This window comes from Antennarius striatus, chromosome 9, assembly GCF_040054535.1.
Source record: "Antennarius striatus isolate MH-2024 chromosome 9, ASM4005453v1, whole genome shotgun sequence".
NCBI classification, from domain to species: Eukaryota; Metazoa; Chordata; class Actinopteri; order Lophiiformes; family Antennariidae; genus Antennarius; species Antennarius striatus.
This window is the reverse complement of record NC_090784.1, coordinates 22,956,060-22,983,566: the sequence shown is the minus strand read 5'-3', so window position 1 is coordinate 22,983,566 and position 27,507 is coordinate 22,956,060. Positions and strand designations below refer to the sequence as shown.

Genomic DNA, 27,507 nt, shown 5'->3' with positions numbered 1-27,507 from the left:
TCCATAATGTGTTTCTGCCACAGTTTTTTCCACAAGGCAGTTTTATTAGAGTATTAAATCCCGACTCAGGGGTTGGGCAAACGTGACTTTGTGAGGTCTTGTACCAGAGTACGGTATGTACATAAGCCTGTGCTAAATTTAAACCAGAACTGGCTTCCAAAGTGTTTGTGACATCATCATTAAAGCTGGAAGAAGGAAAGTTTCCCTCCTGAACATGAACTCATTCTGTACAAACATCACACTGCAGGAAAAAACCCAGAAAATACTCTGTTAGCTGGAGGAGGACTTTAATAAACCAACAAAAAACAGAAATCTTCAGAATATGTAACATTCAGTGTAGGCACATGAGTTAGCATCCTCGCAGATCGTGTTTCCCATAATCCTTTGCGTCGTGTCGCAAGCAGATACATTTCTATTCCCATGCTTTTCCGTGATTAGTCGTTTTATTTTACTTAAGTAAACCTCATGTGGTGAGACGAACACATTTGCATTTAAAAACAGGCTTTTTTTGTGTTAAAAGACAAATAAAAGTTTTATTTTGTGTATAAAAAAAACAATAAAGAATCCAACAAGAATTGATTCTAAAACTACAGATAACTGCAAAATATGCAAGATGAAACTTTTCATGATATGTGGAGGTTCGATTTAACACTAAATGAGCTAGCCTGTTAGCTTAGCTTAGCTTAAAGACTGGAAACATTTACCCGAACTGGGAACATCCAAACACTCCCTTAAAAATAAAAAAAATCAAACAACAAAACCGACCCTGCGTGGGATTAAAGAACGGAATGGATGGAAAATGTGATTGTATAAAAAAAGATAAGGTGTAATTTGGCACAAAAGCAGGTTAAAATTTTTTATTTGACTCTCAGGAATAATGTTTTATCCGAAATAACCCCTGTGGGGGTAATGGAGGGAATTCATCTCTCTGCAGGGACGAGTTGATTTATATTTTGCTTTTTCTTTCTTTCCCACCTTTCCTCAGTTTTTTCATACCAGTTTGAAACGTCAGGCTAAAAACAGGCTTTTGATTTTATGATTCCCTTTAGAACAAATAAATCAGCTTAATCCTCCAAATACGTTCAGTTAGTCAAGAGCTTATATTTTTACACATATACGCTGTGTACGAACAAAAAACAGATAATAAATCATACAACATGTAAAAAGAATAAGAACAGGAAGTTTATATGTTTTCTAACTTTGCTACGCTAACGCTAAAGAGATTGTTATGTCAAGAGGTAAACATTAATCCATGGGAAATCTCATGCAAATATAAATACAGGAGAAACTGAGCGATTCCCAGAAGTTATGAGACGTGGTTTTAAAAAAATTAAACGTGATGATGACGTCAATATTATGTCTGGGTTTTTTTTTTCGTTTTTTTTTTGAAGTGCGTCTTAAACCGTCAGCGTCTTCTGGGGAAGCGGAGACGTCAGCGGTCTGCGAGCGGCAGCGTCGGATTGGCTGGCGTTTGGCTCCGATTGTTTCTTCTGGAGTTTCTCCTCATCCTCCAGCATCTCCTCAATCAGGGGGGGCATGGAACCCGGGATCTCCATCTTTAGGGTCACCACCCTCTCAGCTCCTGTGGACACGGACAGCGTTAGCGCCTCCACCTGTCGCTTGGGGGGGGGGGTCACTGCACTTTTTGGATACGGTCTAACCTTTAGCGCTGATGCTACGCAGGTCGGTGATCTTCATCAAGGCCTTGGGGAACATCAGCGGCATGCTGGGTCGCCGTTTCCGAGAGTAAATCTTCAGCGCCTCCAGGAGGGGCTCTTGGAGCACCTCCACCTTCGACGGCTCCTCAAGGTCCTGTCGGTCTGTTCGGAAATATGAAATGTTAGCTTCTCTTTAAAGAATAAAAACACGTTATTCCTTATCTTCACGTTTCTGGGCCGCAGTACCTCCCGACACCAGACAGATGGCGCTGAGGAGTCCACTTTCCGTGTCGTCCATCTGCAGCGGCAGCAGCTGACCGGCGAACGTGAAAACCTGATCGGTCAGAGGTCCGAAGCCGGCGTTGTGGATCTGAGTGCGGGTCAGCGTCAGGCCGTCAGAAAACGTCATGGTGTCCTGGTCCGGGGTGTAGCGAGTGCAGATCCTCAAGATCTGGACGGAAAGGAGATCAGAGACATATCGTGAGTCGTCGCTTTGCTAATTGGATGTTGCTGCTACTTTGCTGGTTGTTGGCCACCAAAATATTCCCGCATCTGTTTCCCGTCAGAAGCCACTTCAGTGGCTCAAAACGGAGTCTGTCGATTCCGATCAGCTGATCTTTTAATCTCCAGGAGTCACAGAAACGGGTCATCAGATATGAAAACAGATTTCAGATGCTGTTACTGACTTGAGAACAGAGAAAACGCTCAACGAATGTCAAAATAAATGTCTTTACAAAGCGTCAACGTGTGATTTAGGCTCGTGACTAAAGACGGTGACGGTTGCCATGGCCACTGTTCCCTGAATCGGGCTTTCTTCCTGTTTGAAGTGCAACTCGAACAGATGGATCCCATTCCGATAACTTGGTGGATAAAAGCAATGCAGTCAAGACCGATATCAATAGCTTCAATTCAACATCTGGACCAATGTGGACGTGAGTCGTGCTGGTGGTCCTGGTGGTCTGGATCTGGTATTAATTGGACCAAATCCGTTTGTCTTATTGATGAATGGGGTTGAGACGCCTGAAAATGTGGTTTCAATGTTTGTTTGCTCAAACTGACGTCTATTTGGGTCTTTATTCCGACTCCGTTTGACACATTTGAGATTTTTCTCATTACAGTTTGGCGGATTCAAACAAACATTTTAATTAAAACAATGGATGCAAATTTCAAACAAAAATACCGATGAGGAGAAGTTGCTTCGGTAGTGCATAGGAATGGAATGGAGCCTTACTGACCAATGAAAACCAGATGAGCAGAACTGGGCAATGTCCAATCCGCCCGTTTCTGGGAAAATGTTTTGACGCTCCGTTGGCTTCGGAGTCGAACTTATGACTCCAATTTGCTTCCATATCTTATTGTTTCTCTACAGATGTCTTCTTTTTCTGAGGAGACCTACCAGGATGTCCAGGCAGGCCGTCTTGAGGAGAGTGATCTGGTCGGAGATGGTCAGGCCGGTGAAGCCGGGCACTCGCTTGGCGAACTCCACCACCTTGATGATGCACTTGGTGGCCAGTTCGCTGAACTTGTCCCAGAGACCGAGGTCCAGCTGGATCCGGTGGTCCGAGCTGGAGTTCTGGAGGAAGACGAGAAGATGAAGGTCAGACGTTAAAGGTGTTTAATGTTGACTGGCCTCAAGGAGACTTAGAGGAGTTTAACAGCAAACAAATGTCTGTTTTCACACAGATACATGTAGCAGCATTAGCGTTAGCATTAGGATAATGTTTTTGAAACAAAACAGAAAAACTATGGCAGATAAAACCAAAAAAAAAAAAGCTGAAAGATGCTGAAGCGCCCTGGAAACGATGGCTTTTAGTTACAAAAAAGCCAAAAAATAAGCTGATCTTCAGAAACGCAGCTCATTCTTTATTAAACCCGCAGCTTTTTCTCTTTTTTTCTCCTTCCTGTCTCCCCTGATTTTGTTATTTCCTCACTCAAACCAGAAACACATGATGAGAAAAATATTCACGTCTTTCTAAGAAGAGAACTAACAACCATTATTGGTTTGTTAGAAGGAAGACGTGATCCATAATTTACAATAAAAACACAATCTGCTCTTCATTTCCTCAGCTTCTGGTTCCAGGCTGAAGAACTTGCTGAACTTGTTCATAAGTGAGTCTTGAAGCTCCAACAATAACAATAAAATAATCATCATAATACACCAGGATGAAGATGTTCAAGTCCCATTTGGAAACTGTAGTCAGTCTTGGGATTTGTTTGTTACTATGGTAACAGCCCAGTCGGTCGTGGTGACTCACGGTGGTGTATTTTCCCAGCTGGCAGAGCGACGGGAACGTCTCCCGGTGAGCCCTGCAGATCTTCTCCACCATCAGGCCCAGCTCGGCCGTCAGCTCGTACGTCTCCATGACGCTCATCTTCACCGCCTCCTTCCTCCCCTTCCTCCGGTTCCTGTCGTTTCTCACTGCTGAGGGAGAAGGAGGAGGAGGAGGAGGAGGAGGAGGAACAACAAACTGTTCAGATGATGGGAGATGTTTTGGGTGAAGGTTGAGCTGAGGAGAAATCAACCTAGCCTAAAGTGTTGGGACAGTTTTTAAGACCTTCATCCGCACAAAAGGTGAAAGGTCACTCTTCCACTGGGACGAGCAGCTGGTTAGCACTGTGCGCTAACCGGGTTAGCCTGTCATGCTGGCGTCGGTAACCATGTCAACGTGCTTCTCCGTGTCCCACTGACTCGGCTCACATGTCAGTGGAGCTCAGGATTATGCAACACCTTCCTCCTCCTCCTCCTCCTCCTCCTCTCTGATGCCCTACATCCAGTCTCCTTTGTGTACACACGGCGCCGTCAGATCACATTACACAGGAAGTGAAGCAGCCAATGAGGAGCCACGCAGCGCCCATCAGTCTCCTACATGTGATGTATTTATGTAACGCGTGTCTGAGCAGGGGAGAAACACTGAGAGCATGTGGATGGGCGGGGCCTCCGCTCGCGGCCAATCACGCCCTCGGCTGTCTCCGCGTAACGCCGCATTATGTAGGTCAGCGCTCCGCCGGGTAGTGTAACGGGAGTGTGTGTGAGTGGAACAGCTGGAGGACCGCAGTCAACAAAACAACCGCGAGTTAAAGGGTTAAACCACTGCGTAGAGGAAGGTCTGGCTCCTGATTGGCTGGAGTTCAACCATCAGGAGGTTTCAATCACGTCCAACCGGGTTCAGTTTATCACACTTAGAATAAACTATTAAAACAATAAACAGTTAAAAATAAATGATCAAGTTTGTCAACGGGAAAACTTCACGTTGTTCACCACATGAAAATAAACCTAGGTGTAAGTCGTTGCCATGGAAACACAAAAAACTATAATTGAACTATACTGCAGTCTTATCTCTACATACAAGTTATTTGAGATACGAGCCGTGTTTCAGGATACCAACGCCAGTTGGTGGATGGATACGACATCAGTGGGACCGCATCTCGTTCTTTACCGCGTGTTGGTGGATGGATACGACATCAGTGGGACCGCATCTCGTTCTTTACCACGTGTTGGCGGATGGATACGACATCAGTAAGGCCGCATCTCGTCCTTTACCGCGTGTTGGCGGATGGATACGACATCAGTAAGGCCGCATCTCGTTCTTTACCGCGTGTTGGCGGATGGATACGACATCAGTGAGACCGGATCTCGTTCTCGTTGGTGGAGTAAAGACGTAGCTATCATGACTTTTGTGTTTCTTTTCATTCTTTATTGTTTTCGTAACTTATATTTAACTAATTAAACATCGGTAAAGTCTATGTTTCTATTGGTTGATTAAATCTAGGGGGTTGGGCCTTTTTCACACTGCTGGAACAGATTGAACTCGTATCTCGAGGAACTACTTCACATGAAATCCGTCTGTGTGTGTTAAAATAACAGCCTTCATATAACAGATGTCAGACAGGAAGTGAAGCTGACTCTGGAAGCAGCGGCGGCGGCGGTGTGGGGGGGTGGCGGTGGGCCTGGCGACGGCGGCTCACAAACTTACACTCCTTGGACATCCCCACGGCGAAGCACTTCTGCAGCCGGCAGCACTGGCAGCGGTTCCTGGTGATCTTGTTGATGATGCACTTCCTGTCGCGGTGGCAGGTGTACGCCATGTTCTTCTGCACGCTGCGGCGGAAGAAGCCCTGAAGGGAGGACGATAACAGGCTTGTTTTGGGGTGGTGGGGGTTGGGGGGGGGGCACATGAACTCATTGACCTCTGACAGGAGGGAACTCCTAACAGAGGAGCCGTTCAGAGCGAAGTGGATCACCACCCGGTTACCTTGCAGCCCTCGCAGGCGCTGACTCCGTAGTGGTAGCCCGAGGACTTGTCCTGGCACACAAAGCAGGGCTTGTAAGTGCGAGGGGGGGGCAGCGGGGAGGGGGGGCTGGCGAACAGATCGTCTGAGCCGGAGCCGGAGCTCTGGCTCCCGACCGCTGCAAACACACAGAAAAACAGCCAGAATAAATAAAAAGCAGCAGCAGCAACGAAATGACAGCAGTTCGTAAGACCTCCCATTGCATTATGGGAATTTTCTTCTCTAATTTGACATTTTAAACATCATTAATTTAAGATAGGGCTGTTGTTATTTACTTGAAATTACTTTGTTTGAATAGGTTGGGTCTAAAACTTGAAGGGTTTAAGTCTAATCGTCTGGCAGACATTTGCCTTTAGATCCACTAGAGGGCGCTGCAAAGACCTCAGTCATCTGAGCTAATCAATAATGATGCTAAGAACCGCGATCAAATCTGTTCTGACTGGATTACATCCAGAAAACACTTTCAACTCTTCTTGGTAGGAGAGCTGAAAGTTTTCTGCTTCTAATAATAATAATTTAATAAATTCTGTCGTTGCCCATTTTTGAATCGTAGTAGCCCAATAGTGAAATAAGGTCCTGAACCGATACCATAATAACTTTTGGCTAATAAAGAACGTATTCTTTTATTACTTTTTTTTTGACTGTCTGTAATAAATACAGCCCCACCCTCCATTAGGTTTCCCTCCATCGACCCACTGATGAGAGGAGGAACCCTCGGGCCCGTGGGCCCCGCTCGGCCTCCCCGCGGCTCCCTGATGGCCTCCGCCGCGCCGCCGCCGCCAGAAAACCAAGAACGACGTTTTGAAAAAGGGGACCAAAACGAGAAAAATTGCTCATCTGCATCCCCTTGAACCCGTGGCCCCTGGTTGAACCTGGAATCTGAGGGGTCACATGAGGACACCCCCGTCAGCCCGAGCCCTCTCCCAACGCCAAACAATGCAGGAGCATGCCACAAGCCCAGCTGACTGATGGGAGGGGGGGGCAAAGAGACAGAGGGTGAGTGTGTTGGGGGGGCGGGGGCGGGGGGGTGGCCCCTACCCAATTTAGGTGGTCTTATTTGATGTTTTGATGTGGGCAGGAATTCATTGTGTTGCCTTCAAAGATAAGGGGGGGTTACACCGAGGGCTGCGTTGATTCATAGATGATGCTAGCTGATAATAAGGTACAACAGGCTAATGTAGCCACAGCTAATCACTAAAATGAAATAGTCTGACATCAACTGTTATCTTTGTAGGAAACATAACATAAAATCAGAGCAAACACGAGTCCCTGATGGCCATAAATGAAAGTAATCGCCTTAGCGGTGACCTTTTCTATCCCATCATACATGACGGAGGTCCACATTAGGACCGAAACATCCTCAAGCAAAAGGTCTGTGTCGAATATTTAAGTCCTGTTACTTTTGTAATGGCAGGTCTGGATCATACATCCCATAACCGCCCCGTGACCAAATGTCCTATAACAGGCATAATCCCCCGAGCAGAACCAGATCCACGGGTTGGTCAAAGATTCAGACAAACGTCTGTGAATGATGTCACTTTGACTTAAAATATTATATTAGGAAATTTGATGCCATTAAATTCATATTTTATTTTTATTTTATCCCAATATTCCATTTCTACTGTAATGTTAAGGCTTTTAAAAGATGTATAATAAGAAAATACACTCAGAGTCCAGAGGGTTAAAAATAGACACTGTTATCAAATATAACTTTAAAAGCAGTAATAAGGTTTATATTTATACTTTATTTCTGCTGATTTAAAACTAATTTGTATGGGTCACAAAATACTACAAAGTACTTTTATTTTCTGAAAAACTTCATGAACATCTGAGGTGTAACAGGCATTTCCTCAAGTTTTGGACTTAAGATTTATACTACTTTACAATTCTCTATGTTTCAAAAGGAACTATAATCTAATCCAACTATTTTTAATCCACATGCTTCAGATTTGGATGAAAACAATCTGTGTAATATTTAGAAATGTTTGTATTTGTACTTTCACTCCTTCTGGAGCTGCCGGCTCTGCTCCAACCTCGTGAGTTGGTGACCTTCCCGTGAACCCACAGTGACCCCGAAGTGACCGGCCCCAGCGGCCCCGTCACAAACAGGGACCACCACATCGAGCACAGTGGCCCCCGTTCTCTGGTGTCCCCCACGTCCCCGTTTCTACTGCAGGAGGAAACTCATCAGGGATATTTAGAAACATGAACAGCATTAATCTGAATATATAAAACAATAACAGAAGGGTTATAACGCGTTATAATGCAACTATACTCTGCTTCTTAAACACGACTGGAGGAGGAGAGTCAATCTAAAGTGTTTGGGTTTATTACCAATGACAGTCAGTCTTGATTTCCTGTCTGTTTAGCAGCATTTTGTCGCGTTTATTTAGTTTAGCTAAATTAAATTAACTTAATTTAACTTAGTCCTAAAAAGTCAGCATCTTCAGAGGTAATCTGATTACCTCTTGAGCCTCAGTCACCTCCATTGAGGAGGTTTAAACCAGTCAGGACACAAAAACAAGTTGTTTTTAAAGATCTTTACGTTCAAAATTCATGAAGGATTTTGATCTAAATCAAATAATCACAATAATCACGAACCTGAGAGAAGATTTAATTACATTAATGCTCTGAAACACCACTTTCCCTTTGATTATTTCATTTGTTTCTGATGTTTCTGTTTTAAATGTGTTTAAAGGTGATGAAGCTCTTCTGCTCCATCTGAGATTTCAAACTCTGGAAGAAACTTCTAATAATTCTAATCATTAGAAAGTTTTTCCCAAACAAACTTCCACCTACATTGAGAGCACCGGTGCTGCTGCCAGCCCCCCTCCATCAGCTCGGGGAAGAAGTCCGACAGGTCCTGATCCAGGTCCAGCTCCTGGTCCAGGTCCCGGTCCTGGAGCGCGCACACCGGGCTGGGGGCGGTGTAGAGGTCCATCATCTCTCCGGGACCGAACGCTTGGAATTCCATAAAGTCAAACATGATGTGGATCCAGCCGGTCTGGGGGTGATGAACATGAGCTGCCCTTCACGGGGTGGGATGGGGGGGGCTTCTGTCCGCTTGCAGGCTGATTCTAACGGGCTCCGGTGCGTTCAGGAGAAAGTGCGCGCTTTGGCTCCAAACGGGCTTCGCATGTTTCCAGAAGCCCGGCGCGCTCCTCCAGACCCGGACCCCCTCACGGAACAGGGTCAGGACTTCCTCCTCTGCTTGTTCTGGTTGCTCTTCTTCCTCTCGTCTCCCCCCCCCTCGTTGACAGAATGTCTGGACTCAACCTGCTTCATGCGCGTTATGTCAGCGCGTTACCTAATGTATGCGCCTGAACTCTGCGTGAACCTCCCGCGCTGCCCTCCGCGTGAACCGGCCTGACATCACCGGGAGGAGACCCCACCGGCGGGCCGCGCCGCGCCGGGGACCTGCCTCCATGTCAGCCTGCTTTTTGTTCCCAGAACGCCTCCAAAGTTTGTGGAAAAGTGGATTTTTATTTTTATTTTTGTAAATGGGAGTTTTTAAAAAAAAATTTTTATTTAAATGATGATAATGATAATCTGTGTTGTAAATAAAGAAATAAAATGATTGGCCAATGTGTTTGAGTAGTAATAAAAATCAATAAATTACTTTATAAAACTCTCCTTCAGCATTCAAAGTTGGTTTCGTGCGTCTGACGTCACCACGTCGCTTGATTAGTCAGTTTTTGTTGTTCCTGTCCGCGATTTAAATAAAGATCAAGAAAAATTAAAATCACACATTAAATAATGTATGATTAAATATATATATTATATATCATATATTGATATATAATATGTTAATACATTATAAAATGAAAACCTGAAAATAAAGTTCGTAAAGTGAATCCAGCCCAGCTCCTGCTGAGTCATGCTAGCATTAGCAGGTTTAAATAAGCGCAGTTTAAGTTTTCTGATGTTTTTGTGATAAACAGGTTTTAGTTTTACCTCCTCACAACATAACCTTCATCACTGGATAGCAAAACTGAATAGTTTACTTTATTAGCTATCATAGCTACATTTGCTAATAAATAGGACAAATTAAAGCTAGCGCGCCACGCTACAACCTACTTGTTATTAAAGACAAAAATTTTCTGTAAATTCGTTTTTATGATTTTATTATTTGTTAGATTTTATGTCTGTTTTTATAAATATACTTGTTTAGATATTTTGTCCTGGATGCATTATTTACTGTAAAGAGACAATAATTTAAACCAAAGCAGATCCGCCGTTCAGTTAAATCCCATTATTGGCGTTTCCTGATTGAAACATGTGGCCTTTTAGGGGAAATCAATATATTTTTTAGGCCACATTTATCTTCATTTGCATCCACTTCAATTCTCCATCCTTGACTTAAGTTAGAAATATCTGCCGTTAGGAGGATGCATAATTAAATCTACTGGAAGATAAAGTAGGTCAGCTCCAAGATGGGTTTGCTGGGTATGGAAATCTGTCCCACTTCAAAATAAAAGGCCTCCTCCTTTACCGCATTCATCGGCTTCAGGCTTTCACCTCCTTAGAAACCTGAGCGCAAAATGAAATACACAGAAAAGTTTTTTAATGCATCGTAAAAAAAAAAGAAGAAGAAGAGAGCGAGTTGGAGCAACGCAGCTGTTTTTTGTTTGAAAGTATAAATACACTTGATCTCCTTCAATGCCACTGCTAACCCCATTGAGCTGCAAAGACCCAATGTTAAAGGAGGCTAATTACTCCAGTATCTCCCACACTCCGGGGAGGCCAGGTCATCCAGAGGACAGCGTGTGAGACATTCCTTTAGCCGCTGCTGGACCTCCCTCCTCCTCCTCCTCCTCCTCCTCACTCCTCCTCCATCCATCCTCATTCTTCCTCCTTCCTCCTGTCCCAGTTTGAATCGCTCGCATATTTCCCGACTCTCCAACCAGATCGATCTTTAAATATTTATCTACTTTCTTTCTGTTTCCACTCTTCAGCCTGGGGGTGGGGGTGGGTGGGGGTGGGGTGGAGCGACTTGTTCGTGTTGAGCGTGTCGCTACATCCATGCTAACGACGTCGCTTAACATTATTATTGATTTTCCACTTGCATGGCGTCATTTTTTTTTCGTTTTTCACGCTCAGGTTAGTGTGAGAACTTTTCCCTTAGTAGCTTGGCTCTAATCCCAGAATGCAGCTGACACGGATGGGAATATCGTTAGCAGACATTTCATCACATGCTAATGTAAATATGCTAACTGAAATGTGAGATAAGTAGTCATGTGATTAGAATAGTTTAGACTAAACCAGTCTAGTGCTGGGTTTAGTTCAGGACTCATCACTAGCCGTTCCAGAACTATCGATGTTGTGCAACGCTAACGTGTCGGTCATGTCGTTCCAGCCTTGACATTCTCACGGTTGTCATGTCCTCCCTGGTCTTTGTGTATTTTTACAGTTGTGGGTTAGTTTGACAAGGTAGCTTTGATCTGGAGCTAGATATAGGTTAGTTAGCTGGTTAGGGACACCAACCCACAGCCGTCTCTAACCTGGTGTGTAACCTGGTTGCCTCGCGACTGGAAGGTTTTGTTGAATCAGTGACTCAGATTTGTGTGATTGTGGTTTGTTTTTGTATGTTTAAGTCATGTGACTTAAGCATAAGTCATTTTTAGGTCGCCCAACGAGATAGCATCCAGCCCCCGCCGCCTGACCCTGAAGATAAGCAGCACCAACCAGTTAGCATACTAGCAAACTACCAACCAGTTCATCTAGTAAACTAACATATAAAGTAATTCATTCACGTAAAAAATTGAAAATAGGCAAACCAATAGAATCAATCTGTATTCGATTGATCGAGGAGGGGATTGGTCGAAACAGATGCAAATTTGACGGGTTAGCTTCGCCACACGGTTGAACGTTCCACCGAGTTTCCCTGAAAACCCATCAGGTCGTTTTATAACAAACACAAACGCTGACAAAAGCCTCAGAGCGTCGTCAATTCTGTCCGACTGTGACTTGAGCACCAAATGGAAGCAGGAAGCAGCTGAAGGACATCGACCCCGGCTTCCCTTTTGCTTCTTTACAACCAGCTGTAAACTTTTACTCATCTGTCCGGCACCATTTAGAGTTATTTATTAGCGCAATATATCTCTTTATGTTCGCTGTCAGACGGGCATCAGAGGAGGACGGGTTTAAGAGGATCTGAGTGAGTCAAAGCGTCTCTTTGAAGTCAGCCCTGATCTCTGAATTAGCCATGAAGCTAATTCACCATGCCATGAATTTAAAGACATTTGAAGATCTGCGGTCATTAAAATGAATTCTTTGGATTCTTAGCAATGACAATTCAACCTAAAACAATTTGATAATTATTATTTTCATATTACATTAACTTTAAAAACATTAGCTAATCATTAGCTGTAACTCTTTGATGAGCAGATCTTGAGTTTTTGTCGACAGATCCTGACTTGAGTCGAGTTTTTTTTCGGAGTTGTTTTTTCATGAACGCGTCAGTTTGTCGTTTACACGTTTGTATTTATTACGTCATGAGGGACCATGATTGGATCTGTGTGATCATGTGACGTCCGTGTTCGGTCAACGACGCTGTAATCAACGTCTAACCAATGGTTGGTTAGTGAGTTGACTGGTCAGTCAGGTAGTTAACTAGTTAACTAGAAGAGCAGTTGGTAGTAGAGCAGCTAATAGGATGGGTAAGTCTTCCTGTTGCTATGGTAACCATACAAAACATCCACTTAAGAACTTTCATTCATTCATTCAATCTTCTTCTCTGTTTTTCCTACCTCTGCGGGTCACAGGGGTTGCTGGACTAACTGGTGAGAGGTGGGGGACACTCCGGACGTGACGCCATTGAAGAACTTGATGAACTAAAATGACACTGAAGTCGAGGATCATTTATGAATGACCTCTAGAACACAATTCCAAAACGGATGTTCCAACAGTGGATCTGTCTCCAAGAGCAGGATTGGGACCCAAAAGTAGGACGAGTTTAATCGGGAAAAGAAAAAAAATCAAGGAAACACAAGAAAACTCCAGAAATCCAATAGAGACACGAGTAAACAACAATCTGTCAAAGAACCAGAAGACAAGCCCACTTAAAAAGCCTCAGGCTAATCAGCCCCATCAGGCACAGGTGTGGAGACGAGGCTCCGCCCACCAGTTCGGCCCCGCCTCCTGCCACATCTCAGCACAGCAGAGCAACACGACACAAATAATGAACCCCAACAGAATCGCATCTGAGATTCTCATTGATTGACTTTGAATAATGATTTTAAGCCCATATAAATACAGTGCGAGTTAGATGAGAAGACGCTAACATGCTAACAAATGTACGCCAATCCATGAGGGAGAGGATTACTGGTTATCGGTGCTGCTGGAGAAACAGTCGACTTCAAAGCTGCGCTAACATTTTTGGTTTCTATTCATTAAAGTCAATAATTGACAAACTGACATGACTCATTCAGGTTTAAACTGAGGCGCTGTGGTAGAACAGCGCCCCCTGGTGGCGAACAGTGGTCACTACCAGTCTATGCAGATCCATCAATGACTCAATGACGACAAACAGACGCTTCTCTTCACTTGTATTTATTCACACTATATCATATTTATAGTCTATGTTCATACATACATACTTTATATTTACGTATCTATTTACAGGTGGCGCCATCGCCAGCAGAACAATCTGATATTCCAACAAAATGAAAAACAAATGTTAATTCAGTGCGATGCTGAAAGCATAAAATAATCTGATTAGAACAATAAAAACCAGGAGGTGGTGAAAAAAAACAAAACTCCACTTGTGTGTGTGTGACTGAAAATGTGGCATGCTCTTCTCCACCATGTGCAAATGTAGTGTTGCTATGACGATGGCATCGTCAACTCCACCCTCTCCCCCCCAATCCATCCAACTGAAATCACTAGGCATGTTGACATGATCTGGAACGTGCTAGAAATTAAATAGAAAGCAAACATACAACACGTGTGCACGCCGAGAAAAAGAATCACGTGACGCTCTCTGAGGCGAGGGGGTGGGGGTGATGGGGGGGCGGAGCTACAGCCAATGCGTTAGCAGCGAGCGATCGTCACATGTTCTCCGCTAGCTTGCCTTTTTTTTTTGTCTCCGATGCGCATCAGTCAAAAAAAACAACAAAACAAAACATCAAAAAACAAATACAAAAAAATAAAACAAACAAACAAACAAACAAACAAGCCGTGAGGTTTATATCATGTCTCACATTCACCACTCATCGGTTAATACACTTTGGAATTAAATGGCTTTTGGATCGACCAATCAGCTTCTGCGATGTCATCAAGCCAGTTAAAAGTACTCGTTGTTCTTTTAGAATAAAAAAAGCGCCGCCATCTTTTCTGTTTTTTCGTGCGATCTGAATACAGTACAGTTTTACCCCTCCCCCCACCCCCCCACCCCGCTCTACTTAACAAAAATAGAATAAAAAATAACTTTCAATACATTCTATAAACAGACACGCAAATGGGTTGGTCGGTTACTGCTGGGGGAGGTGGGGGCGGGGCTAAGAGGCAGGTCCCGGTGCTGTGTGGATAAGGAGACGGGGTGCGGGGTGCGTTCCCTTTCTTTCACGGGTGGACTTTGAAGGAGAGCAGCTCCTCCGAGTGCATGTTGTTGAGGGAGCGCAGCTCCGGAAGCTTGAGGAGGAGTTTGGTGAAGGTGGTCGCCGATTCGTCGCCGTGGTTTTGCATCACCAGGTTCCTCAGCGCCCGGATCAGTTTGTCCTGCAGCGCCTCCACGGCGTTCAGGTCCTGGATGCCGGAGCGATCTGCGTCAAGAGGAAAGTTACGTTAGCGTGGGTACGCCGAAGTCTCGAGGGGCGCCTGAACGTGTGGCGGCGGCGCCGCACTCACCGGCCGACACCAGCACCACGGCGGTGAACAGGCTCATCTCGTCGGCGTCCAGCCGCAGCGCCGCCAGCTTCTCGCTGAACTCGCACATGGAGTTGAGGAGCTCGCCGGCGCCCAGCGAGCGCAGCGCGTCCAGGCTGTAGCGCCGGCCGCTCAGGAACGTCACCGTCCGCTCGCTCACGTTGAACAGCGAGGCGAAGCGCACCATCAGCACCTGGGAAGGGGGCGGGGAAACGGTTCTGATTGGTCGGTCTCTTCTTGTCTTGATGAACGAACGTCAATCAGGGGGTGCGGTGTTGGCGCCGCATCTTTACCTCGAACGTTCCCGCCTTCAGCAGGCCGACCTGGTCGTTCTCCGGGAGGTCGCGGAACCCGGGGATCCGTTTGGCGAAGTCGACCACTTCCTGTACGGCGGGGGTGAAGCTCATGGAGAACTCCTCCCACACCTCCTGACTCGGTTTGCGCGGGTCGACGTACGGCGACGTGTTCATCGGACACACCTGGGGGAAACAGGAAGTTGGTCAGCGAAAAAGAGGCGTGGCTCCCGCTATGGAGCGTGGGCGGAGTTAAAAACTCACCAGGTGCGTCCTGGCGGGCGTGAAGTAATGCTGTCTTTGGCTGTCTGGGGTTTCGCCAGCGGGGGCGCCGTTGAGGCGCTGCTGCTGGTACACGCCCCCCTCCTCCCTGTAGGAGGCGTTGGCGACCTGCTGCCCGTAGGCGGCGTGCTGGTAACCCCCGACGACCGCACTGTTGTCGTTCCAGCTGTTCCAGCTCTCCTCCATGCGGCTGTCACGCCCTGCCCCTTGGCCCCGCCTCTGCTCGCCCGCGGCGACCACCGCCGACTCGTCCTCGCCGCTGTCCGACCCGCAGGAGGAGGCGGAGCTAGAGTTGGTGTCCATGGAGACGACCGACTCAGAGTCCGGCGGGCATTGGGGCGACGACGGGTTCGAGCACGACGGGGAATCGGACGACGACGATGAAGAGGAAGAGGAGGAAGAAGAGGAGGCGTCGCTGCCCTCCATGTTGTGGGCGGAGCCGTGCAGCATGCTGTGCAGCTGGCTGCTGCTGCTCATCATGTTGTTCATGGCGTTCTGCATCTCCAGCAGCATCCGCTGCTTCTCCCGCTTCGGGATGCGGCCGAACCGGACGGCTGGCGAGGAACGAACAATAACAAAGCCGACGTCAGACGTCATCTCCAAGGAAAAGAAACACCTGCTGCGTTAGCGTTAGCTCGCTAAACTAGCCTCACCGTCTCTGGACATGCCGACGGCGAGACACTTCCTGAAGCGGCACTGCTGGCAGCGGTTGCGGTTGATCCTCATGATGGTGCAGTTCTCCATCTTCAGACACTTCTTGTACTGGATGTTCTGCTGGATGCTGCGCCTGAAGAAGCCCTGAGGAAGAGGAGGGTGGAGTCAGAGGATGGATGACGCCGCTGGAGCGTGGCGTGACCGAGCCGGCCCTGAACTCACCTTGCATCCCTCGCAGGCGTGGACGCCATAGTGGAAGCCGGAGGCGACGTCGCCGCAGACCTTACACAGCAGCACCATGCCGTTGATTTCTACAAAACAGAAGAGGTTAGCATCCCGCTAACTGCTAACAGCTACCTGGAAAGGGAGGGGGCGGGGCTTACTGGTGATGGTGCTCTTCGCCGACGCGGACGAGCGCCCGGTCTTCTCGGCGCGCGGGTTCTTCCCCGGCGGCGAGACGTCCACCACCATCCCCACCGCCCGGCTGGGCAGCGAGGGGCGGGGCGGAGTCGGCGACGTGGACAGGTAGCCGCCGCCCACTCCGCTGCTGGGTCTGGTGCTCATGCAGGATTCAGGGCTGGAGGCGGAGCCAGAGGAGATGTAGGCGATGACTCCTCCTATCGGAAGGAAGAGACGGTGAGTAGGTCATGTGGGCGTTTAAACTCCGCCCACTGCGGCACCGCTTCGTTTTAATGTTCATCTGTTTCTACGAAAATTTTAAAAAACCACACAACCGTGCCAAAAATACCACGCCAACGAATATCCTGCTCCAAAACCAACAGCAGATAAGGAATCAAAACGTCAAATCGGACGTGGAACAAATAATAAAAAAAAAATTGTCGTCCGTGACAAATTCCTGGAAGTTGGTGAGGATGACCTGCTTCGTCAGCTCGGTGCTTTCTGATTGGATAACAGGTTACGTAACACACCTGTGCCTGTGCTGGGACTGGAACAGCAGGTCACTGAAGCACTGGAGCAAACAAAAGCCTCCCAGGAACGGAAACATGTCAACGTTACGTAACGCGGCGGCTGGCTTAAGAGAGAATTTAGGTTTAAAAAGTCCAAAACGGTTTGTTTTCATTTTAAAATCCTCTTTGTGAAGCAGGGAAAAAATTTACATTTTTAAAAAAACAACGTTTTTTCCCCTTTAAATGTTGACGTGTTTGTTTTCTCCCACCGACTTGAACGCACCTACATTTAAAGAAGGGGCTCGTGATTACCTAACGCGAGCCTGGCTTCTCCTTCACACGTGGGCCTGTCATGAATGTCTGTACAAGCCCAACGGGTGGGGGAGGGGGGAGAATCTAGGTCACGCTCTGCCGTCTCCCTCCGACTCACGTGTCTCCCGCAGCCGTGCCTCGCGCCGGCTCAGGGGCAGATTATGCAACCGCCTACGTCACGGGCTCGGCTCGGGCCAATCAGAGCGCGAACGCCGCTGGAAGCATGTGCGCTGGTGGGAACGCCCCTCGACCAATCAGGGCAGTGTTCCCTGAGACTGTACACACGCGGGCACATGGCTAGGCTACGCTGTCCATGTGAGCGCGAGCTGCCAAGACAAGCGAGTGTTGTTGTGACCGCTGCAGCGCCGCTGTGGCGCTCCTCACCCCGGGTTATAACGCGGTCATAACCCGATAAGTCAGCGTCATAGCCGATAAATGCGTGCGTGACATTTATACGGTGGTGGAAAGTGAAAATTAAACGAGGACAGACTTTAAACGCGGTGACCTCATTCATCCGTCCCCCCTAACCCTAACCCTAACCCTAACCCGAACCCTAACCCCGTCCGGAGGAACGCGTTTCACCGTTTCCAGATACGTCTTCTGATGCATTCAATGACATTAAGGGATTTTTAGCATTCAGGTCATTCATAACTGTAGCTGCCCCCCCCCCCGCCTCAGGTAGAACAACAAGTGAATGCATCACCAAAGGTGGTGTGGTTGTGTTGGAAATCAGCAGAAAACATGAACAACAACATGAATGTCAACAAAGATTGTAATTAATATGTGTGTGAACGAGTCTTTCCTTACCGGGTTTGGTTGCTCCGATTTCCTCAGGCATCTCCCTTCCAGGAAAATCTCCTACAGTTTTATTAAAAAAAATATAAATTAAAACTTAACTGTTTAGCACTTCCGCCGCAGTCACGACAAAAAAAGCGGAGATGGAGTTTGTGTAGCGGCGCATCCGAGGCAGCTCGTCGGGTTGTGTTGCTGTCGGATTCGGGAGAGAACGCGAACGTCCGACGCTCAGGAACTCCCCTCCCTGTGTGTGACGGCGGCCAGTCAGGAGAACTAAATGTTCTCACTAGTGGCTTCGCCCATGTGACCCATTTCTCGGCCACGCCCCTCCGCCCGTCCGCTCGAGCCACTTTAACCCAGTGACACACTTTCAGGACACCGGAGGGGCGGAGCCAAGCGCGTTTCGTCGACGTAACCCGGGAACGGTAACACGGCGGTCACGTTGCAGCAACACGTACAGGATGAACCGGCCGCGTGCGGCGCCTTCACGGCCGGCCGGATTTTTCTGTTTTGGCGCAGTTGGTGCCAAAGTTCAACGTTTAAAAGCAGCGTCGAAGATTTAAATAAAGTATTTTTGCAACAGAAATTCTTTTTCAACTTCGCATTTGTGGAAATTTTGTCTTTATTGTAATTTTTTTTTCTCGAGAAAAGCCCCCGAAAAATTAAGCGTTCAACGAGCAGCAGCTGCTTGTTTTTTTTCCTCATGTTTAAATGTATTCATTTAAACTTTAAATGTTTTCGTTTAAACATTAAATGCGTGTGTTCTGCACCATCGTTATGTGTCCGTGCGTCGTTTCCACGTTGACACAGGAGAAAGTGGGTCCTTGGTGTTGTTGCACAAAACAAACAACAACAAAAAACCACAATAAAAACACGGAAGAAGATCTGAGATGAGACGAGAGCAGATGCTCAGTTTATTTAGTGGAATCTTATAAACACAAAAATGATCAATAATAAATATTAATTCAAAAAAATTATATATAATTTATAATAACAATAATATAATTTTACACATATTTATTATAATATAATATTAGATAATTATATATTATTATAACACAGAATAATATATGATAATGATATAATTTTTCTGGATTTTATATATATGTTATATATTATATATATATAATAGTATACATATAATACATATAATAGTATATACTGCAATAATAAATGTTAATAATAATATTCATTTTTCTGGATGATTTTATTCATATGAAATCATTCAGATTTTATATTAATCCAGAAAATGGACTTTATCAGAATTATAAAGTTTACAAATCTACCACACTAGTATAAAACAGTTGGAGTCTATTTGTGGAACACGAATGAGGGGATTTGGAACACATTCATGAATTCTAACTGAATGAAAAGAAACCAGTTTTCTGCTGTGACAGTTTCTTGAATGGATTTGATTGGGCGGGACGGCGTCATCCTCCAAACGCTTGTTTATGAGGCGTGTTTGTCTTTTGTACTCTTTATTAGTGTATTTATAAATCTTTTAACGGCTGGATTATTGTGGAATAAGAAACGTACAGGAAGTTCCAGTGTACCTGGATCGTCCTGCACCTGCTTGTGACTCAACAATAGTGTAGTACGACAACGTTTTTCCTCAAGTTTTCCTGGCAGTAATCCTCCTCCTCATGGATTGGCACAACATACAGATGATGTTAGAGCTGTGACATCATTTCCCACCACATCCCACCCTCACCTGCGAACCAGAAATGGATCCCGATCCGGAATCGTGGCTCGTGTTTGAACAGGGTGCGTTCGATTTGTTGTCCACGTTGTCAAGCAGTTGCACTTTTATGGGATGGTAAACATTCCCCCACCCTGGTGAACGTTCACCGTGGCATTCATGATGTCAGTTTCTGTCTTTCATTTCTTTTGTGTTTTTCTTCATAACGTGAGTCAGATTAAAGGCGGCGGTTATTTTGGGATCCGCCTTTTACAGACTTACACGTATGACCAATGTTAAAATGGGGAAAACAACTGTCACACGGAGCCAAGGAATGTGTCAGAAATATGCACGTGTTCTTTTGACATCACATCCATCACCTAAGCTGCACATGCATGGATGTACATGGACACGTTTACTCCAGCGCTGATCGCAAAATAAAGTCATTAATACGCAGGATTAAGGAGTCACATGGTCTCTATGACCTTTAACACTGGTTTGAAAAATATTAAATTCTGGTCTTTTTCTGATTCAGGTTTAAACATCTTCCAAAATTGTGGAAAAAAAATAAGAACAGTGCTCTAACCTACTATCATTGATCAAAGCACTAGCTTTGATCTATGGTCTGACGCTGGCCTTCTCCCTCGTTTTTTCTATCATATCTGGTTCCTGAGTGTACAAAAGTTTAAATTTGACAAGATGTAATAAAACAAGTTCAACAATAAAAGCACAGACTATTTGGGTTAGGGTTAGGGGTTAAGGTTAGGGTTAGTTGACCCAACGTTTGGGTCACGACCCACCAGTCTGAGAGTCGCTTTAGGGGAACGTTTGAGGAGCTTTAGGCGTCTTCGGTGGGTAAAGAGAAGGTGATGGTGGTGCTTTCAAGGACCGTCAGACATTAGCCCGCCACGTGTTTACTTCCCCCTCCGCTCCGGCTGGATCCAGATCAGTTACGGTCAAATGATGAGAGTTTTCAGGATGTCCTCGGGGGGGTTAAACTCCCAGCATGCCTCTGGCTCAGACTCATCGCATTGATGATGCTGGTGACCATATTTAGAGCTGCTTTGAAATCAACCCTCATTTACTTTATTACCCCCCGCCGCACCAGGAGGAACCAGACACTCTGACCTTCTGTGACCCCGCCCCCCCCCGCCGCTGCGCGCCGTCGCCTGACATTTACATTGGACCGGTGCAGCGGTCACATGGATGAAGTTTTTGACGCGCTCAGAGGGCTAGCGTGTCCCTGCGTGTGTTTTCACATGAAAGGGGCGGAGCTTGAAGCATGTGACTAAAAAAATAAACATGGCCGAGTCATGTGACACAGAATCAGTAAGCACGACAAAGTTAGATCAGTGAGATCTGACCCTGCCCGAGGTGGCACTTTGACCCGTTGCCGTTAGCAACCAGAAGCTGCTAGGAGATTAAAAAGCAATGCTGACGCGGTCCTTTCCGTTGTGGTCCTTTATTACCATATTCGCAGAGATAACTTAATCAGGAAGCAGAAAATATACCAGACAATAAAGTACTAAAAATCTGAGATACAAACAACCCCCCCACACACACCGCCCAGAGCCCCGCCCCCACCCCACGCCCCTCCTCTTCCTCCTCCTCCTCGCCCCACCCTCATCGCCGGGGGCTTTATGTGGCGTATCTCTTCGTCCACAGTTTGGCCGTTCGGTCGTGTTCCGCTTTGTTGGTCGTGTACTGGGTGGCGATGCTTCCCACCAGGGGGTCGGCTGGAAAGCAGACAGGTCAGAGGTCACAGGGGCTCCGCCCACATTATGACAACACCATCAAGGGGCGTGGCCTGAGGTGACGTCGTGTTTTTATGCTTTTTCTTTTTCTTTCTATTGTTCAACCGTACGCCGATAGCTCACGCTAACGCTAACGCCCTCACCTGGGTTGCAGTCTGTGAGCAGGGAGCAGATGGACAGCAGCACCTTGGAGATGGTGAGGGCGGGGCTCCAGTTGTCCTTCAGGATGTCCAGGCAGATCACGCCCTGACTGTTGATGTTGCAGTGATAGATCCTCGTGCGGAACGTCACCTGCAGACACGACCGTCAGATCCCTTTGTTTCAACTGATGAATAGAATAACGCATCGTCTGCGTAACAGTGAACATTAATCTTATGTTTTCTTGTAATATTTCCCAATCATCAGATGAATTAGCATAGCTTAGCTTAAAGATTAGAAACAGATGATCACTGATCACACGTAAGACGGAAAAGAAATTCCCGCTTTTGTTTTGAAAGTTAAGCTAAACTCGGTTTAGTTTAGCTTAACTTATCTTCAACAATAATCCTACAACTACGGGAAAAAAAGTTTTCAGCAGGAATTTCGGAGCCGAATCCACGACGGTAAGGAAATATTTGTTGAACTGCACAAACAGGAAACGCGTTCCGGTGGAGGAACCGAGAAACGACGGCGGCGAGGAGCTGAAGCTAACAGGAAGCAACGTTTTACCATCGGTTTAATTATTCACGTAGAGGTTTTTTCCAGCATTAGGGCTCTAAGGGTCGAATTTATCGTCATGACGACTGATCCAGTGACGCAACCGAGGATGACGAAACAGAGGAAGACGGCAGCGAAAGTTTGCACAAGTCAGAGTGAAAAAGTGTCGCTCTGAGCGAAGCATTGTGGGAGAAAGAAAACACCGATAATCCTGTTTTGACTGTTTGATTTTTGGAACCCCCATTCCCACCTCATCCCGTCTGTCGGTACCTTGGGGGGCTTGAAGGGGTAGTCCGGTGTGAAGGTGATGTCCAGGAAGAAGACCCCCCCCTCGTAGATGGAGCCCGGCGGTCCCAGGATGGTCGACCTCCACTCGTAGATGTTGTCTCCTTTGGGGCCGGCGCTGCAGACACAAACAGTTCATCGAGGTGCGTTCAGGGACATCACGGTGTAACGCATCACATACGACGACAACCAATCAGGGCCTTAGAGGCGTTGCCTTCCCTTCCAATAAGCCCCTCCCCCCCGGAGCCTCCTGGAGAGTGTCTCCGTGTCACTGATCTGAGATTTGCATCGATTTCTCCTCGGAGCGACTCGGCCTTCATCACGCTAACGTGTAGAACATGTGACCTCCAACCCCCCCGGGGGTCACGTGATACGTGATGGCATTGATCCTGTTCCTCTGGGGAGGCGGCGGCTCTGATGTACGTTTCTGATCAGCGTCACGCGCCGACAAACGGCCAGTTTCAGCGCCATCGATCCGTTTGGAGTTCATGAAGCGGGAAGAAACGCCAGGAAACGAGCTAACGAGAGCTAACGAGTTAACGAGGGCGGAGCTAAGCTAATGAGAGCTTCAGCTTTTACAGAGAAACCAATCAGAACCTGGTCTTCATTTGTGCCGGGCAGAAGAATCAAACAGCAACAGCTGGATCTCGTTCTTTACCACATGTTGGTGGATGGATACGACATCAGTGAGACCGTATCTCGTTCTTTACCACCTGTTGGTGGATGGATACGACATCAGTGAGACTGTATCTCGTTCTTTGCCGCGTGTTGGTGGACGGATACATCAGTGAGACCGTATTTCGTTCTTTACCACGTGTTGGTGGACGGATACATCAGTGAGACCGTATTTCGTTCTTTACCACGTGTTGGTGGATAGATATGACATCAGTGAGACTGTATCTCGTTCTTTACCACGTGTTGGTGGACGGATACATCAGTGAGACCGTATTTCGTTCTTTACCACGTGTTGGTGGATAGATATGACATCGGTGAGACTGTATCTCGTTCTTTACCGCGTGTTGGTGGGGTGGATACAACACCACTGAGGCCGTATCTTGTTCTTTCCCGCATTATTTTAAATGTTCAGGTTTTATTCGAGCAAAAATACTGACTTCTGCAGAGAAACCTGATGGAAGCGAAGCGGCGCTCACCTGCAGTTTGGCGGGGGGTCCAGCGTGATGTCGGCCAACTCTTTCTGAATCCTGCAGACGGGAGGAAGCACGTTAGTTTGGGATCATTAACCCCCCCCCCATCATCATCATCGTCACTAGAGCGCTCGGGGTCTGAAGGCGACCTTTTGGCGCTGGTGGAGAGCAGCTTGGAGGTCTTGCTCATGCTGGCTTTGCTCTCCCGTTTCTTCTTGCAGATGGGGGGGTCCCTCTGTCTGGTCTGGCTGGAGGAAGGCGGCGGCGATGAAGACGAGCTGGTGCTGGCACGAGAATCCTCATCCGACATTCCGCTTTGGATCAGAGAAGAGCCGGGACCTGAGGCGGTGACAACAAACCAGCTGAACGACACCTCGGCGGAGACGTTTCACAACTATTTATCACCAACGTGGCCTCCAGCCGACGGCAGGTACAGAAACAGTCACACGCGTGTTTGCACAGGTTAGACGGGTCAGAGCCGAGGCTTTGAACGACCCGGTTCTGGTGACAAAAACATAAAACCTGGTTTTCCTACAGTCAGTGAACGCTTCAGACATTAATAACCACAATTTATTTATCGTTCGATTTATTTATTAAAGCTTGGATCGGTGTTAGAAACCCCTGGAACCCGTCCTGGAGGTGAGTCACACCCCGTCCTTCACCTGACCCGACGGGTTTCTGACGGGGTCAGAGGTCATCTCCGTGACATCATTGGCCGTAAAAACACGCCGCTGGGTGATGTCATCTCTCAAACCCCTCTGAAGACCTTCCCCCCAGCGGTGACCCCGGGTCCAGAGGGGGTGTGGGACCCGGTTTCTGGTTCTGTGTGCACGACTAGTTCACTATTATGGGATGGTGAGGTCAGGAGACTGGTCTGGTTGATGACATCACACCAAAGGTGTCACGTTGCTCCTTGACTCGTTCAGGTGGGTTTAAAACAAGCTATCGAGGCTATTTCTCTCTATTTTTCCATTTTTATTTCTATAATATTTTCAGACTATTATTATGTGTGACGTGTTCATCAACAAAAACAATAACAACAACAACAGCCGTGTGACCGTTTTTATCAATAAACAAGGATAAATAAACTGAAAGGAACCGTTTTTGAACAGCTTTAATGTCAGGGGGTGCTAATTAGCTTAGCCGTTAGCACCCGCGGTGTGTTTCTCCATACATTTAACGCCTGCTAACGTTTCCGTTACCCGACGAAACTCGTTAGCCGAGCTGCTAGCTGCTAGCCTACAGAAGTTCAAGTCCCGTCCCGCCTGGACGGACCTCACGACGTCTAACGGTTCTAACTGACGTCCAGCGGCGGTTAGCGGATGGTCACGATGACCCTCCCGAGAACAGCTAATGCTACCCCCCCCCCCCAAAGGAACATTCAGGCCCTGACTCCACCGGGGGTACCGACTACTTCCTGGAGCGCCGTGCCGTGAAGCATCCCTCACGGCGGGGGCCGCCCAACTGACAAACGGTCAGACTAACGGACACAACAATGTCGCGTTATAACGCGTGCTGACACGGAGGGTGTGAAGCGTATTTAAAAGGCTAAAGACGTGACAGCGACGCGTTTAAAGCGCAGCCAAGAGGGGGGGGGGTAGATGGGGGGGAGGGCAGCTCGGATCCAGGAAATAGCCGGAGCCCTTTTTCCGTCAGCCCAACTCGTCTCTTCGCCTTTTCTTTTTTTTTTTTCGCGGCCGCGAACGACGAACCGACGCTCGGCGTCCGCGGGGACCGGTCGCGGGAGGCGGGCGGACCTCCTGCCCCGGCCGCCGGCGGGGGACCGTCCGTCGGACTCACCCAGTCTATTGTGTCTGGAGCTCCGCCGCCGTCTCGGCTGCTGCTGCCTGTCGCCCTCTGCGGAAGGAAGTAGCTCCTGCCGCGGCTGCAGGGGGCTGGACGGCCCGGTGCCGCTCGGGAAATAGATCAGCCTCCAATCGATCAGGTTGGCGTTCGATTACTGATGATCGATCTGACAGGTTTGGGGTTTTAAATGGGGGGAATTTTTGGGTTTGTCGCTGTGTAGACACGTGTTTGTAACAGCTTGTAACGTTCACCTGGTTACAGGGGCGGGGCTACAGGTGAAGCCCCCCCAACAGGGGCGCGAGGGTCCCCCTTTAGTGAAGGATGCCTGTCACGTGTTCAAAAGCCCTCACTCACAATTTTAATAAGAATTCCAGTTTATGATCGAATTAAAAGTAATTTTTCCGAATCGAGATGAATAAAGTACATTCCTTCTTTTTCTTCTTGTAAAATTAATATTTATAATTCTTTATTAACTCACTGGATGCGTTCCAGGAACCACACACAAATAACAAATTCCACGATAGAGCGACAAACTATTTATCGTATTATTTACAGCAATTTAAACGTTGATGACCCCCCCCCCCCATACTGATATTAAACCACCTTCTATCTGTATTACCTTTAAAACACTCTGATAGACTGTTTATAGCACTTTTGTGTCTCACGGAAGTCCAAGACTCACGGAACAGAGCGCACATCCGTATGTCGTCAGCCAATGGAATGCGTGTACGGTATCACATGACTACCTACTAAAAATCCGCGATGAGGTGAAGTCGCGCGTGTTGATGCGCGAATGCACGATACATTACTGTACGTATTTCAACGAGGAGGACTGAGCGGAGCTTGTTGGTGAAAATCAAGCTTCTAATCATGGAATTTATTGCCGTGACGACTGATCCAGTTATGGGATGGCAAATCAGAGGAAGATGGAGAAGGTGCTGCAGCTAAAGTTTGTGAACACGATGTCTGAGCAAAGCATCTTGGGAGTAAGAACAGAAAGAAAACACTAATAAATTTCCGGAATGTCTGAGAACGTCCACTGAAGGAGATTAAAGAGGCTGGCAGGGAATGAGTTAATCATGTTAGCATATCAGACACACAACTCAGATGGCTAGTCTAGCTAGTTTAGATCATCATATTTACTTTAAAAAAAACTTTAATCAGACATGATTGCAAGGTGAGCCTCAGAGCTGGTGTTCTAGCTAAAGTAGAATGACATCGCCTTAAAATTTTTATTGATCTAAATTAAAACGCTGCCAAATATAGACACACGTGGGTTCAATGCCGTGTCCAAATAAAAACGACCAAAATAAACCCTCATAGTAACAATCGATCTAAAAACCGTCATAAAGCGTAATATATGAAGCGATAAAAGCGAGTTCTGGGATGTGACGCGGGTTAATTTTTACTAATTTAATAAAGGCGGAGGTGTTGTTTACTACATCAGGGACTAATCTACTCCATTTAAGCTCTGACTAAAGCGTTGCATCAGCGACCACAGAGACTGTAAACCACTTAAACTGCCATCATGCAGAATTACTCACGCCTAACAGGGTATTATTACGGGGTCAGAGTACGATAGGAAGTCCCCACAACGCGCCGCCCCCTGACACACCCCTGACACACACACTGCATTCTGGAACGGGACGTCGTGGATCGTTGCTGTTTATCTTTCCATCGATTCTTTCTTCCATCTGCATCCATCATCCATATTTTTACTACATCTGGTGCAATTACTAATAAATCACACGTGAATCATTTGTCAGATGAGTGTGCGGGCTAACGGCGTTAGCCTAGCGCTACCTGCTGGCAGATGATTGACCGTTAAAGGTTAATGGTGTCTATGATTGTGTGGGTATTTTGACGGCTGCTTGCTCTCGTCTTTCAAACCCTCTTAAGGGAATTCCATCTGAACATTTAGAGAGAAGAAAGGTTTAATCCGTCTGTTACAACACTTAATGCGAACAGGGATTAAATTACATCTGTGCTCCATTACGATGTAGCCCAGACCTTCGGAGGAGTCGTGGAGGAAAGAGCTGATATAGATTTTAAGACTCAGTAAATGCTAATTAATTCATGTCATCAC

At 46.9% G+C, this 27,507-nt stretch overlaps 3 protein-coding genes and 2 long non-coding RNA genes across 6 annotated transcripts; 2 read left to right on the top strand and 3 right to left on the bottom strand.

Annotated features, from left to right (window-relative positions):
- Positions 1–278: 278 nt before the first annotated feature.
- On the bottom strand, positions 279–9,525 carry LOC137601398 (retinoic acid receptor beta-like). Of its 2 annotated transcripts, none has more exons than XM_068323569.1 (8): positions 8,748–9,525; positions 5,912–6,066; positions 5,633–5,774; positions 3,914–4,080; positions 3,055–3,231; positions 1,905–2,109; positions 1,662–1,820; positions 279–1,582 (listed from the first exon to the last, which is right to left on the bottom strand). In XM_068323569.1, exons 1-8 carry the CDS (start codon positions 8,932–8,934, stop codon positions 1,398–1,400), a joined length of 1,377 nt encoding a protein of 458 aa, XP_068179670.1. In that variant the 5' UTR covers positions 8,935–9,525; the 3' UTR covers positions 279–1,397. The 2 variants fall into 2 exon arrangements, with proteins under 2 accessions (XP_068179670.1, XP_068179671.1); XM_068323570.1 differs by having other exon boundaries at positions 3,914–4,077.
- Positions 5,849–8,786, top strand: LOC137601402 (uncharacterized). Its single transcript, XR_011037059.1, has 3 exons — positions 5,849–5,983; positions 6,625–6,944; positions 8,647–8,786. It is a non-coding gene; the product is annotated as an uncharacterized lncRNA (long non-coding RNA).
- A 1,517-nt stretch (positions 9,526–11,042) lies between the features above and the next one.
- LOC137601403 (uncharacterized) lies at positions 11,043–14,085 on the top strand. The gene is made up of 2 exons (XR_011037060.1): positions 11,043–11,148; positions 12,713–14,085. It is a non-coding gene; the product is annotated as an uncharacterized lncRNA (long non-coding RNA).
- Positions 13,484–18,324, bottom strand: nr1d2a (nuclear receptor subfamily 1, group D, member 2a). The gene is made up of 8 exons (XM_068323568.1): positions 18,070–18,324; positions 16,426–16,659; positions 16,265–16,353; positions 16,042–16,186; positions 15,371–15,942; positions 15,107–15,292; positions 14,796–15,006; positions 13,484–14,710 (listed from the first exon to the last, which is right to left on the bottom strand). The coding sequence occupies exons 1-8, from the start codon at positions 18,098–18,100 to the stop codon at positions 14,511–14,513; spliced, it is 1,668 nt and encodes a 555-aa protein (XP_068179669.1). The 5' UTR covers positions 18,101–18,324; the 3' UTR covers positions 13,484–14,510.
- A 2,991-nt stretch (positions 18,325–21,315) lies between these two features.
- Positions 21,316–25,572, bottom strand: LOC137601401 (ubiquitin-conjugating enzyme E2 E1). The gene is made up of 6 exons (XM_068323573.1): positions 25,416–25,572; positions 23,765–23,954; positions 23,622–23,672; positions 22,456–22,588; positions 21,633–21,780; positions 21,316–21,471 (listed from the first exon to the last, which is right to left on the bottom strand). The coding sequence occupies exons 2-6, from the start codon at positions 23,923–23,925 to the stop codon at positions 21,374–21,376; spliced, it is 591 nt and encodes a 196-aa protein (XP_068179674.1). The 5' UTR covers positions 23,926–23,954; positions 25,416–25,572; the 3' UTR covers positions 21,316–21,373.
- Between the last annotated feature and the right edge of the window lie 1,935 nt (positions 25,573–27,507).

Coding starts and splice junctions, on each gene's coding strand:
- LOC137601398 (XM_068323569.1), bottom strand. CDS start 8,934: ATGTTTGACTTTATGGAATTCCAAGCGTTCGGTCCCGGAGAGATGATG. Junction 6,067..8,747: donor GCAGCACCGGTGCTCTCAAT/GTAGGTGGAAGT, acceptor GTGTGTTTGCAG/CGGTCGGGAGCCAGAGCTCC. Junction 5,775..5,911: donor GCGCCTGCGAGGGCTGCAAG/GTAACCGGGTGG, acceptor TCCTCCCTTCAG/GGCTTCTTCCGCCGCAGCGT.
- nr1d2a (XM_068323568.1), bottom strand. CDS start 18,100: ATGCCTGAGGAAATCGGAGCAACCAAACCCG. Junction 16,354..16,425: donor GGCGAAGAGCACCATCACCA/GTAAGCCCCGCC, acceptor TCTGTTTTGTAG/AAATCAACGGCATGGTGCTG. Junction 15,007..15,106: donor TGAAGGCGGGAACGTTCGAG/GTAAAGATGCGG, acceptor CCCCCTTCCCAG/GTGCTGATGGTGCGCTTCGC.
- LOC137601401 (XM_068323573.1), bottom strand. CDS start 23,925: ATGTCGGATGAGGATTCTCGTGCCAGCACCAGCTCGTCTTCATCGCCG. Junction 23,673..23,764: donor CTCTCCACCAGCGCCAAAAG/GTCGCCTTCAGA, acceptor TCCCGTCTGCAG/GATTCAGAAAGAGTTGGCCG. Junction 21,472..21,632: donor GCTCACAGACTGCAACCCAG/GTGAGGGCGTTA, acceptor TCTGCTTTCCAG/CCGACCCCCTGGTGGGAAGC.